The 13,838-nt window shown below is 39.3% G+C and overlaps 1 protein-coding gene across 1 annotated transcript in view; it reads left to right on the top strand.

Annotated features, from left to right (window-relative positions):
- Positions 1 to 12,654, top strand: part of LOC130585923 (cleavage stimulation factor subunit 3-like) — a 28,130-nt gene extending 15,476 nt beyond the window's left edge. The window contains exons 4-8 of the mRNA XM_057386602.1: positions 10,357 to 10,389; positions 10,757 to 10,854; positions 12,148 to 12,214; positions 12,311 to 12,345; positions 12,455 to 12,654. Coding sequence (XP_057242585.1) covers positions 10,357 to 10,389; positions 10,757 to 10,854; positions 12,148 to 12,214; positions 12,311 to 12,345; positions 12,455 to 12,617 — 396 coding nt within the window. The 3' untranslated portion in view covers positions 12,618 to 12,654. The remainder of the gene's footprint in view (positions 1 to 10,356; positions 10,390 to 10,756; positions 10,855 to 12,147; positions 12,215 to 12,310; positions 12,346 to 12,454) is intronic.
- Positions 12,655 to 13,838: the final 1,184 nt, after the last annotated feature.

Here is a 13,838-nt window from a genome sequence, read left to right as displayed (position 1 = left end):
CTCCAAAAGGAGAAGAGATAATCGTTAATATGCTGAGGTTTTATGGTAATTTTACTCAGGCTTCAGTAATAAGGTCATAAGAGCATAATTCATGTTCTTTTTAAGTCATAGACTAGAAATAGGAGTGCAGGAGCTTATCAGTGCAAATTGCCTACAGATTATTTACTCAAAGTGCCCAAAAGTTTATAAGTACTTAAAAAATGATGTGTTTAGAATATATTTAAAATAACAGTGAAGAGGATTTTATAATCTGCGGCTTGAGTCTGAGTGCCAAATCATGACTTGGTGCTGTATGTAAAGGAGTGGGAAGATAGTTAGATTTCTTTTTTTTATTTTTGTTGTCTTGAACCCAGTATTGGCCTGCCTTTTCTCCGTTCCACCCTACCCATCCCACACTGTTTTTATGGGCAGATGTAGAAGTATATTCAGAGTAAGAATTGTGAACTTTGAGGTGTTGCTGGGGGCCCTATCTTTTAATGTGCTTGCAGTTCATCTTTCAGATGACAAGGAGCTCCTGGGAGGCCTTAGCCAGAAGCTGTCATTTGCACAGCTCAGATGTGTTCTTCCAATGCCATCATTCCACTGACCATWTTGGATGGTACAGCGGGGGGGAGGTGGAGGAAAGATTCCCTAGTAATGAAATACGATGCCTGATTTTGTTTAAAAAAATAAAGCTTAAACTAATCCCATTMCAAACTTTCTAGCATTTAACTGTTGCAGAAGAAATCTGCTACTCTTGCACCCTCTGAATTATGCTTATGCAATTGAATAGTAACTGGTGAGATTGCAACTGTGTTGTATTTGTAAAGTGTGCAAACACATCTAGCAGCTTGTGRTGGGCAGTGTCTGGTAGAAACAGTGGTGAATTGGTTTTAAACTTGCCCTGAAACTTGGTTTAGTTAGGTTCTTTAGGTTACTTTTTGATACCATGTCACAGATACTGAGAAGATCGCATTGTAGCATGCAGGAGTTGAAGTACAAGAAGCCTTGCCATTGATGTTAATACAGCAAAGACTAGAATGATGGTAATTTAATATATATAGGCTTGCAGCTACTTAGAGGGGTTGTGCACTTCTAATATGCAATTAATTCAAGTTGAAGATGAGTGATAGTAAGTTTATAAAGAAGTGCTTTTGTAATGCATTTGCTTTTGGAAGCTTAGCTTGCAGTTTTCCTTCTACCGGCCATGACAATTGACCCCTTCCCAGATCTTCCATGACACTGCAGGAATTAATAGCTTTAGTTACAAGCAGGATGCTTTGGAAGCCTGCCTGCCCCACAGGTTCATACATGAAGAAACATTCCCTTCATACCAGATCAGAACAGCAGGCCCTACACTGAGAACCTTAGTCTGGAAGGTTTCATTTCACTGGGGGAATTTAGTCATTCTAGTCCTGACTGATGGTGGCTTTGAATTTTGAATTCGGCCTAATTGCAAGATTGTGCTGGATGTGCTTATTCCATCTGRTGATGGCTGAGCATTCTATAAAAAGTGACTAGGAGAAAGTACAGTTCATTTATAATAAAGAATGCAAAGTTTCAAATTGACTGGTTTTAAATAGACTGGGATAAATGTTTGAAAGTATACATAGATATCCTGGAAAGCTTTATTAGCTATTTAAGCTTTTCTTTGTAAAAATGAACTCTTAAAATAGTTTAAATGCTTGACTTGTTGRTCCAAGTTACCTGAAGAAGTGCTGTGGGTGCAAGCAAAATACAGAAGAGGGTCCCCATCCCTACTCCACCCCCTGATAAAGAAATTGCTGCCCTGATACTTCTGTTTTACTTGCCCAGAGTTGCTGTCCACTAGTTACCACTCCTCGTGGAAATGTTAMCAGTAACTTTACCTTGACTGAAATTCTGCACAGGAGTACTTGAGTAGGACGGGCAGAATATTCCACAGTATTTGCTCCTGATAAAATGTCAGTGCTTGTGTGCCTGAACAGCACATATAAAATCTCCCATATAAGATGTGACTAAACATAATTCAGGTCTGATTTTTTTTGGGGGGGGGAGGAATTAAATTTCCAACTGATACTGAAAAATTACATAGCACGTGCTTTTTTTTCTTTGTATTAGATGGATATTAGAAAGGAAGTACTGTGGAACTTTAAAATTAGCTGACRGACTTGAGTTTAGCAGGAATGTTTTTCTGGCATTAAATGGAGGTAAGTTTTGTGCTAGTAGTCTTAGAAAATTTGTCTCAGTCTGCAAAATTAGTTGAAAAAATTACTGTTGTGTAAGAAATCCCAGCTATTTACAAAAAGAAAAAAGGCATAAAGTTAGATATTACATGTTTATTTTTTATTTTACTGATGCTCCCAAAATTTGGGTTTACCCCTARAAAAGTTGCAAAGAAGGTCAGTCTRTGRGTTTCTTAATATACCAGTGAGAAAAATACTGGTGTTTCTGAATAATGAAGTTTGAGAATTCTGGCAGATCTTTTGTCTGAGTCAAATGAAGACCCTGCACTGAGGAGGTGTTATTAGGCCTCTGGCAGTYTGTCATATCTGCACAAGCTTCATAGTCCAGCATTTTTCACTACTCATGGAGGGTACCYTTGTGCCTCTAATGCATAGAAATGTTGAGTTGGATCAACAGCTTGAACTCAGTGTTAGTACCTRTGTTTGCTTCCCAGGCTGGCAGAGTTACTCAAACTGTCTAGAAAATGCTGTTTTTCMCCTGTGAGCAGGAATTTCTGCTGCAGTCAATACTGGAAGTCAGTTCTCMAGTGCTGTCTAATTCAGTCAATCACAGAGGTTTTGTAGTGATGCCTGAGCCTTCAGTGAGGATTTTTTAAGCCTGCTGTGTCACCATGACGACATGAGCCCAAATGGAGCCGAGCACCGTGTTCAGTCACCATTGTCTTCATATGCTGGGCTAAAGTTTGGACGTGGGGAGATCCACATCTTTTCTTGGGAACCTTGCTGTGAGCTGCACCTTCTGAATTTAGGGACCTTACGTTACGTTTTGGTAGCAGTTCCCTGTTTTGTACTTAGCCAAATATTTTCTACCAGTGGTGAAGATTATCAATTAAGCTGTTGTGTTAGTTCCATATCAGTTTTACAGAGTGCTTTGGTATTGTCGTATCTTGGTGTTTTTGTATCAGGCCTGCTCCTGGCATCCTAGCCTAAAGCAGCAAAATACAACAAAAAAAAAGCTATCTTAGTATTTCTGAGATCCATTATGTGCTTCTATGCAAATTAAGTTAACTGGGAGCCTACAGAGTATTTTTAACACTTTGCTTTAATTTTCTTTTTGCAGACATTTGCATCATTCTGTAATGCAAGTGCTATCTGAATGTATTCCCTATTTACATAACAATGCACCTAACCTAGGAATGAAGTCCTCACTGTCTGAATCAAGTACTTGCCTGCTGTCCATCTACTGAAGAGGCTCTTTTCTGCTGAAAGTTTTAGAGCACTTTACCATGGGTTTCTGAATGATCTGTTGTAGCAGAAAAGCCACAAAATGCTTGGTTAGAGCGGTAGGGGTAAGAAGTATCAAACTGACCGAATGTCTGCTGTCTCAAAACAACCCTTCCCTACAATATGGCTCATTTTGCCTGGCCAGCACTTGGTGGGGCAGGTTGCAGAAGAAAACATTTTTCACTGTGAAAAGCAACAAAGAAATGAAATTAGTACCAAACAGGGCTTTACTGCAAAGAAGCTGTAATTGCTCAGAGTGCTTTCCAGAAGGGGGCCAGAAGTACCAGTGGCATTTATTTGAGCTGTGCAGGTATTTGGAAAAGTAGCACATTTCTGGTCAGTAAGCAGGTKTTCTTTCTAGTGTATGGGTCAAGGCTGACCTTTCTTTGGCAAGGTTAGGGGTTTACCTGTGCCAGTGTCTTTTCATTACTCCAAAATCAGAATCTTTATCWTAAATATGTAACTAACTCCTGGTATACTCCCTCTCTATGTACTGAGAGGGAGAGAGGTGGGAGGAAACTGGGAGGTCAGTTGTATTCCATTTTTCTCTGGCTTAGGCTACAAAGGCTGTGACTTTCTACGCTGCTTTTGTAACTGGCTTCCASATTTCGTCTTCCTCCCGAGAGGTGRAATAAGCTGCAAATGTACCCACCTAGGCTACATGGGAAATGAATATTAGCACGACTGTTATATTGAAATCTGACATCAGAGCATCTTGTCAGCTGCAAATCGATGCTGAGATGCAGTTGCAGAGAATTACCTGTGCCTGAGCATTATTCTGCACTATTAACTTCTAGATTTCTGATTTATGGTTTCCTGTGATCAGACAGCTGGCCTCTGTGGTCAKACATGAGAGCCCTTAGGCACTTTTGGAGGCTGAGGATCAGTCTAATGGTTTTGAGAACCATTCTGGCCTCAAATTATTGGAAAATTGCTCTTTTATGTTTTAAGAACAGAGGCAAAACATTAAGAACCATTTRTTCTCTGCTAATGGGCCAAGCTGGTCTTGCATTAATATTACAAGAGTAAGAAGATTTTATGCTGTATGATATAATTACATCTCTCAGTAGCATTTTTTACTCTTTGAGTAACCTGTGTACCTTTTCTGTAGGAGAATTTCTTGTTTGGCTGGCTTTTCTTTGGGGACAGTCTCTATGAGACCAGTTCCATGCTAGAAAATGTGAGCCATTAATGTATGGTCTCTGAATGAATTTGACCACTCATAAGGGCAGCAGTTCTTTCTGGTCTTAAGATATYTCCATTTGGGCTTTTAGCCTTTTTTGCTAAATCAGAGTGGAGGCTGCCTTACAAATGTGTTGCTTTTAAAAATTTGATATTCAAGGATCTCTTTTTGAGATTAAGATCTCTGTGAAATTGTAAATCGCTCAGGTGTGATATTAATGTATGCTTGGTGAATTAACAGAGAYGTCTTCCATAAGAATTATTGTTATTTGATAACCATATTTTACTAAAACAGATTCTCTGAAACACCATAATTGTCAGTGTGGAAAAAATATGCATATCAAACTTACTCGGTTCTGCCCTCATAGGCAAGCCCTTTTTTTCTGAAAAAAATGTGTTAAAACTGTAGGCATGTGATGCGTATAGTGAGAAATGATGAAACTGTAAGCCTAATGGGGAACTTAGTGCCACCTAAAATACCCCATTTTCCATAGCTATAACCTCTAAATCTTTATCTCATTGCATTTTGTCTTGTTAGAGATTACCTTGCAATCCGTGGGTGCTATATGTGCTTTTGAATCCTATAATCAATTAAATGATATAAAATCAATTCTAGGAGGAAAATCACTGCTGCTTTGCACACTTCCTAAGAGCTGCAAGGATCCCAGTAGATCTGTTAATGTGAGCTATTTGTAAACACATCTTAAAATTTCCCACTGCTTCTGTAAAGTACAGTACTTCTGTAAAAGACATTGAGAAACAGGAATGAAAAGCAGAAATGAATTCAAGTACATAGGAAAAACCAAAATGCATAAGTTGGGAAGGAAGCAAGTTTGCAGGGATGTGAATGTGGGGTGGTGTTTTCTGCTAGGCCTTAAAGGGAGTGTGAAATTAAAGAGGAAATTACAACCCACGGGGCATGTTGAAAATTGACTTTTCATTAAAATGAAATTGAGAATCTGGGTATGAAGTAGAATCTGGCTAGAAAGTAGTGGGTGCCTAGCATTTGTAAATTACTTCATACAGCTAATATTACATTACATTTCATAATGGGCAAATTGCCTAAATAAAAAAAGTAATGGTTTTGCTGAGTTGGAGAACACGTTAAAGAATGGGTAGAAATAGAGCAAGGAAGAAAAGCTGGCAGTGCTTATGTGAGCTGTAAATTTGGGACTTTCATCAAAGAACAGCCAGTTCAGTAGTCTGAGGCCAGAACTCATATGAAAAGAAAACTTAAACATGGAGCAGTTGACTCCTTCACCCCCAATTTCTGGACAATTTTGAAATGTCAGATCTGTAGCGTGGTGAAATAACAGATAAGTGAAGCCGTCTGTCTTTTTGTTTTGAAGAGCATAGAGTGYTTTTCATCATGACTTGAAAGGGGCTGTTTTTGCAGCTTCACTACTAATCCACGAGACATGTTTGCAATAATGGGATTCAGTTTGTCAGGAAGAATATAAGTGCAAGTAAGAACAGCTGGATTTGGTGTTTAAACATAACTGCAAATCAGGGTGCAGGGTGTGGGKTTTTTTTTAATGAAAGTATGTTCTGGAAAGCAAGTAGAACTCAAGGAAAATGAGAAGAAATAGCAGTAGGATGCTACAGATAGGAAGAAACAGAAAAGATATGAGAAATTAATCCTTGCTAGCCCTGCCTTTTACCTGCCTTTCATGTACTTGAGCAGAGCTTGGGYTGCTGTTTGCAAAGGTAATTGCTGTTACCTGACCTGTTGGAAGAGGTGTTTGTCCCATTAAGTGCTCACACAATTAATCACACCCTGGGAGCCTCAGCAAACAGCAAAAGGCTGAATGTGCTAAAGACAGAACAGAGAATTAGCAGCTCTATCCTTTCAAAGATGTCATTCCTTTTAGGGGGTCTGAACTGCTGTGGTCCCTTGCCTGTATTTTGGAAACAGGTAGAGAAATGTGAATGTATTTTGTTACACTCACAGATGCTGCTAGAGATCCAAATTACATCCCACTGTATTTGACACTGGGGTGTGGATTATTTCACCCTAACAATCAAAAARGCAAATAGTGAAATTGATTCAGTGATGATAAATTTTGTGTAGTCTGATTTAATTTTAAAATGTTAACTTTTATTTATCTAATACCTAGTCAGGTAACTGTCAATGAATATAGGTCTTTCACACTGTTCCCTTCAGTTAATAAGGAAAAGCAATACTTCCATCTACATATAAGTAGACTCTGGTTGTCGTTTTGTGCCCTGCAATATATGTTGTGTGTCTGTTTTTTAAAAAAACCCGAACTCCAAACATTAAGGATGAAGCAGTATTTGTATTAATAAAACCAGAATTTAGGAAAATCCTCAAAAGSGTGCACTCCTGTRCAGCTGTGTTGTTCCTTCTCTCCCAACTTGTCCCTCAGCASCTGGTGCAGTCATAGTGTTTCTCTTCTTCCCAAAAATGTCTTAAAAATCTTGGAGAGAAGTACAGGTAAAGTGGGTAAAGAGAGCAAGAGGATCTACCCCACCAAGGGGAGAGCTGGAGGCAGTGGATAAGGGTGCATTTTATGCTGGAGAAAATACTTTTCTCCTGGAAAATTGCAATTGAAAGAAATAAAATGTAGCTGGGATGTAGCATTAATGACAGAACAAACCATGCTAGTCCTTAATTACCGTGTACTAATCGTGCTTCCTCAGGATCTTGATGGAAAGCAAGAAACACTGAAAAGGTTAAAATAAAACAGGGATGCTTTTTAGGCTTGTGTTGTATGTTGCCAGACAACTAGAACTAGTATCAAGTCCCTAGATTAGTAAAATCACTTGCCTTGCATTATCATAAATGATTCATATGTCTTGTAAAAGTCTGTTTAAAAGGGTGAAGTGCTATGTAATTTATGGATTAAGTTTTGCCCTTGAATGTTTGTGAAGCTCATTATAGGGAATTACATTGTGTATTCTGGGAAGAAATTTAACTCTTATGAATTCATCATGTACAAAGCTGATACAGCAGTGACTTAAATTTATTGTTGGAGCATCAAATCTGAAGTTACTCTTTCAGCAAGACAGGTGGAATTGTCACAGGCAGAGGAAGGCAGTTTGGGTGTGTTTTATTACAGGAATGTCCAAGGATAGCTGGTCAGACTAAATGGTATTTGTGTAGTCTCCAGGGATGGAGAGGAGACTCTACTACATGGATTTACCTTGGAATGACAATATTCCTCAGCTGATGGAATAGGAGGTGGATTTGTGGTGGAACCACTGCTGTGTGTCAACCTGCCCCTTGAATTAAAGGAATCAGAATAGGAATCCTGGCAGTCTTAGAAACTGGAGAATAATCTGCTATAATTGTCCCTATAGTTGACTTTATGTTTGTCTTTTAAGGACAAAATTACAGTATTAAGTTCTTTAATGCTTTCCCACCTCTAATCATGCCTGTTGCAGTGTCTGTAATAGGAAAAACAAGAARTGTGTGATGCTGGGTGCTGGAGGCAGCCCCTGCCCTTGCCAGGGGGTTTGTTTGGGAATGSTGAGCCAGGAAATGCAAACAGATTCCTGCAGGGGAGACAGTTGCTTTTCCATTGAGACACCCAGTAAGSCTTGGTCAATATTGCTTTTCTTTTTTAACAAATCCCACTTGCCAACCTCCTAACTTCACTGGTACCAAGATTTCTGAATTTTAAGATACCAAACCGCCYCTGGGTACTTAACAAATACATAATGCTGACTTGGAGTCCAGATGTGGTCAGCAGCTTTTCATATATATGATAATCACATAGAAAATATTTTGCTTTGAGTCATAACACATGCAAATAAAGAMTATACCTTCTTTTCATAGCAAAGTATTTTTTCTTTTTAAGGTCTTTGATTCTGGGAAATGCATGCAGTGTAATTGATACATATTCCTTGTGCTCCATTCTTTGATGTTGCCTGGTGACAGTGCTGCCAGGAGCTACTAAAGTTGCTGACACTGTTTACATGGCTACACCTGGGAGGCAAACTCATGTTTTGCCCTGTCTGCTTATAGATTTTCATTCTGAGCTCTTAAATTTATTTTTTGTCTTGTTACTGAATAACTAGAAGGTGATGTCTTTTGTCATTGGCAAAACCATGAATTAATTACCTAATTTTCACAAAAGAATTCATATTATCTCCTATCTCACTCTGATTAAAAAAGAAAATCAATTCTGCTTGTCTTTTGGAAGGCTTTACTTGAGTTAAGTACAAGGAAAAAAAAAACATTGCAGGCAGCTGCCCTGTGTGCTAAGACATAGAAGCCAAGATTCACTTGTTCTTTTACACTCAGCCAAGGATAGCAGGAGATTTCAGGGAGTGGGAGGAATAGACTGAGAGCTCCGTCTCTTTAGTGAATCATTTTCATATTTTAAGAGGTTCTGAGTGACATGAAAAGTTACTCTTACTGTCAAAAAAGGATGAAGTAAAAAAGCCTTTTTTTTTCTTCTGGACTCTGCAAGACACAATTAGGTTTACCTTTCTGCCATCCTGGATTGTGTGGAATTCTTTCAGCCTGGGTGGGATACTGATGGTACAGACACAAGAGTCCAGTCTGCCTTGTGTGCTAATAAAGTTTTTCTTGAGAATTATTTAAATTCTCTCATTTTTAAATGATCTTGTTCAGGTTTTTRAGCTTCTCAGGACCCCAGGGTGTTGCAGGAGTAGAGACACTCAGGAAACAGGAGGCAGGGCATCATTATTTTAGGTCTCCTGCAATCTGTGTCTCCTAATACTTTCATTAGAAGTTCTGCTGTGCTTTAGAGTGGAAATGATATAAAATTAAATAATGCATCCCTGGTTCAAAGGGTGGTATTTGCTGCCTACATTGTKCTCCTCAGTGAAGTGGAGAGGTGCCTGTGTTCCACACCGGAGTAAAGACTGGGAGTCCTCTAAGTAAACCAAGAGCAGGGAGATTTAACAGGGGAGTTTGATTCTCTACAAAAATGCAACACAGAGTAACAAATCCTGGTTCATTAAAGGATCTTTATTTCAAGGGTGTTGGTTTTCCTTGTGTCATCAGGGTGTGTCTGCAGAGATTGCTAGCRTGTTACCAGATAAATAAATCCATCCAGGATGCCGGTCTGCCCTCCTCATCTGTTTTGTGCTTTTCTTTGTCTGTCTGAAAGGCAGCCMGTTAGTTGGGGTCTGCRTTTCACCCCCTGCCCTTGTGGTGTKTGTSTGTCTGAATGAAACTGCTGCTGAGATGTGAGTGTGGTTCACTCCCTCCTGAAAGGGAGCACCAGGGCTGGGGCAGCTGTCAAAAAACAGATTCTCCATGCTTGTTATTCCCTTATTCAGCATCAGCATATTAGAGCAAAGTGCACTTTGGGAAATAAATATTCAAGTATAATACATTTATTAGCCTGGTAGTTTTGTAAATRCAGTGTTTTACCCTTAATTTAATAAATCTTGATCTAGAAGCTCTGGTACCTAAGTCAATATATGCACTGAAGGCAACAAGGTGCCTAGAAACAAAAGGCTAAGTCTGGGTGTTCAAACCAGAACACAGGAAAGCAAATTTGCCTGCTGGTACCTACATTTGGGAATTGAAGAATTAAAAATAAAAATTAAAAAACCCTGCTAATTTTGCAAAACCTAAACAAAGTACATGATTTTTGTATGTTTAATTATATTTTTGCAACGTTATGTGGTGTTTGAGTGTAAGGAATTGAGGCAAACTGGAATGCTATAGTATTGTATGAAGAATGTATTCCTACTATTCTAAAATAGTTTCTTAAGTGATTTGTTTTTTTTTTCTGCTTCCCTATAGATTAAAGCAAAAAATTATGACAAAGTGGAAAAGGTGAGTCATATTAATATATATAATGTATCTCTATAGCAAGAACAAGTACCTTGTGATTGGAATAAACCAGATTGAAAAAAAGCTGTAGCTGTCATTGAATGGGAAACACAGATAAAAAGTATCACTGAAGTTGATTTGTTGCTATTGCCATAATCAGKGAAGTGTGCAGGGGGATTTCTCTGMTTAATTATCTCCATCTCCCTTCCATAGCATGGAGATGCTTTAGTCAAAAGAATGAGTAGTTTAACTTACTCTTGTAAATCACAATTTATAAGGATTATTTAAATTCATTTTGTATAGCTTTAAAAGTAGAAACCTAATTTCTATATCTGGAATTCTGATCACGTCTTCTTGATGTATTAAACAGTTATTTCAGCGCTGCCTTATGAAGGTTTTACACATTGATTTATGGAAATGTTACCTTTCCTATGTACGAGAAACCAAGGGGAAGCTACCTAGTTACAAGTAAGTTACAAGTTACAAGTGCTCTGAATTATTTTAGTTTTATGGTGAATCTCTTTTTGATTGACCAGGGGATGGGGAGGAACCTGGGTGACAAATCTGGGGATTTTCTTTTAAAGTGTTGAGTGGTTAATGTGTAATCTGTATTTARAAAACATTAAAGTTTCTTTAATTGAGTTTTCTGGGTAAAACTGGTCTGGATTCYTATAACGAGGTGGGATAAAGGCAGTGGAGGAGCTGCCAGTTCCCTGCAGGTGGGATTGGTGCTTGAGCCAACATGAAAAACACTTCCTCTTCCTTGTCCTTGCCCCCAGCATCCTGTTCAGGAATTAAGGGAGGTTTTGGAATCCATAAAAAAGGTATACAATTCAGAGTGTCAAATTTTTGGGGTTAATCTTCATCTCTTTTCAGTTACTACATTTTGCTTGTTTATATTCCTGCAGACTGAGTTTCAAAAAATACCAGTAATTCGCAACATCTATAAATTGTTTCTTCCCCCAGCCCACCATTATTTCTTTGCACTATGACTGGCAAGATAAATAATGCATTAACAGAAAAAGATAAAAGCAGAGGGTTTTATTTTATTTTACAATACTGTTTTGAAATAATTTTAGAAGTGTCAGCTTGTTCAATTTGCTTTTCCCATTTTTCCTGTTAATGTGGTCAAGGAGATAATAAGGAGCTGAAGTATTTTTGGGTAAAGAAAACTAGGAGAGAAGTGCAAGAGAGAAAAAATAGCTTTGACCGAAACTTAACCAGGGAAATTCAGTAAACATTTTAAATTTGAGGGAAAATACTTTGAATTTGGGGGGAATAAGAAATCCTGTGAAGAGTTCTGGGCAGTTTCCACACAAGGATTCCACTCCTAATTGCTCCAGCCTTCTGGAGTTCCCAGAGAACTATGAAAAGGTTTGGGGACCTCTGAAAGGGAAAAAAAAAAAAGAACTTGTGGGTGCATCTGTCAGCTAAGAAGATGGAGAGCAGTTGTTTTCTTCTCAACTTTATGTAGTATTCATGGATTTCCACTGACTGGGGGTGGGCCAGGAGCTGTTAAAATGCTGAATTGCTACCAATGGATTTAAATAATTTTCTTGAATAAAACAACCAAAACCCCAACAGAACCTAAATACAGAATTTAAAGCCATCCCAATACCAAGTTTTGTCCTCAACTGTTGAATGATATTTCTCATTCCTCGATATTTGGTTAGATTTTGCTGCACAAAAGAATACTCTTAAATAAAGAATTTTTAAAATACTAAACACTTGCTTTATGGTCTTTGTGGTTCTTTTCCTCAGAGAAAAAATGGCTCAGGCATATGATTTTGCTCTGGATAAGATTGGCATGGAAATCATGTCATACCAGGTATGTTTTTTTAATCAAAACACATTTTATTTCTAACTTTATGACAAGTACAGCTAAACATTGGTTTCATTATATGTAATATTTTTTCTCACCTAGATCTGGGTGGATTACATCAATTTTTTGAAAGGCGTGTAAGTACCTTAAAATAATTTTTTTTTTAAGCTCAGTTAATGTAATGCTGATGTTCCTGCCAGTTTGTGACTGTAAAAGCTGATGTTGATCTCTCTTCTCACTGTTTAGAGAAGCTGTAGGATCTTATGCAGAAAACCAGAGGATCACAGCCGTCCGTAGGGTTTACCAGCGTGGTTGTGTGAATCCMATGATTAACATAGAGCAGCTCTGGAGAGATTATAACAAATATGAAGAGGTAATCAACAACATGATTGTTTGGGACATACATTAAGAAATAAATAATTATCACGTGATCAAACATGGTGCCCTAACTGTATCCACTAAACAAGTATGTATAAAAGAGAGGACCAGAAGTATAAACACATCTTGTGTGTCCTGTGGCAAAACTCTACAGGTACCTGAGGGATTTTTTAATTTRTTTCAAAGCYTSTCCATAAGATASATTTGRCTGTCCCATTTCCCCGTTGGCCCAGTGGAATTGCAAGTGAGTGAGGCATCACTGTCCTCACTGATGGAAAATACATCTGATGGAAGCTGGAGCAGCTCAGCTGGCAGTGAGGGCTTGTGTCCCCAAGGAGGCACTCCCCTCCTTTCCCTTAGAGTCAAACAGGGTCAAATGGCATTCAGCTGGGATGGTTTGGACTGAATTACATGGTCTCAGTGCTTAAAAAGTGCTCCTCACCATCCTTCACCTGAAGCCATCCCAGCCCTGCTTCAGGTGAGTCTGCTCCCACCCTGCCTTCAGCAGCACAACCTCAGCTCACTGGCCTCACAGGCCCATTTATAGCACCTTTAGAGTGTATTTTTAAACACTTCTGATGACAGCTGGTTTCCCAGCCCCACTCAGCAGCAATGTGTTTGCAAAGCTGATGTGGATGCCCTCATGCTCAGCCCTGCCAAGTAGGGATGCTCATGGAGTACTCATCCTGCTGGTTGTGCCCKGGTATGGTCCCTGTGGGTCACTGTGAAGTGCCCTGAGCAGGACAGAAGGGCCAATTTCTCTTCCTTGTTGCTAATTCTGCAAGTTGTGATTTTGGTGCCCTCTCACATTAAGGCTGCAGTGCTTATCCAGTGGGGGAACTCTGGATGGGAGAGCTCCAATGGAGAGAAGCTCTGGGTGGAAGAATTGCAGGCATCCCATAGAGCTCATTGTCCCATAGGGGTTTGGGGACCCCACAGACAGCCTGCTGTTAGCAGGAGGATACACAGGACACGCCTTCTCCTGTGCAGGAAAATCCCTGACACAACTTCCCCATAAACCACCTCTTCCCCTGTCACACAGGGTGGTGGCTGTCACTGCTGTCACACAGGAGGCTGCCACAACCATAGGTCAGACTGTCCAGTTCCAGTTGAGGTAGCTCTGACTGACACTGGTAACTGCAGTCAGTGCCTCAGGCTGTTCTGAGCTGCTGGAGGCTGGGGATGGATCTCTGCTCAGACAGGGGGTTCTGTCTGTCTGTCCTGCTGGAGGCTGGGGATGGATCTCTGCTCA

This window comes from Malurus melanocephalus, unplaced genomic scaffold (genome assembly GCF_030028575.1).
Source record: "Malurus melanocephalus ecotype Western Australia unplaced genomic scaffold, MMel_1.1 scaffold_1003, whole genome shotgun sequence".
Taxonomy (NCBI): domain Eukaryota; kingdom Metazoa; phylum Chordata; class Aves; order Passeriformes; family Maluridae; genus Malurus; species Malurus melanocephalus.
The sequence above is the reverse complement of the archived record's forward strand: the minus strand, read 5'-3'. Positions and strand labels throughout refer to the sequence as shown.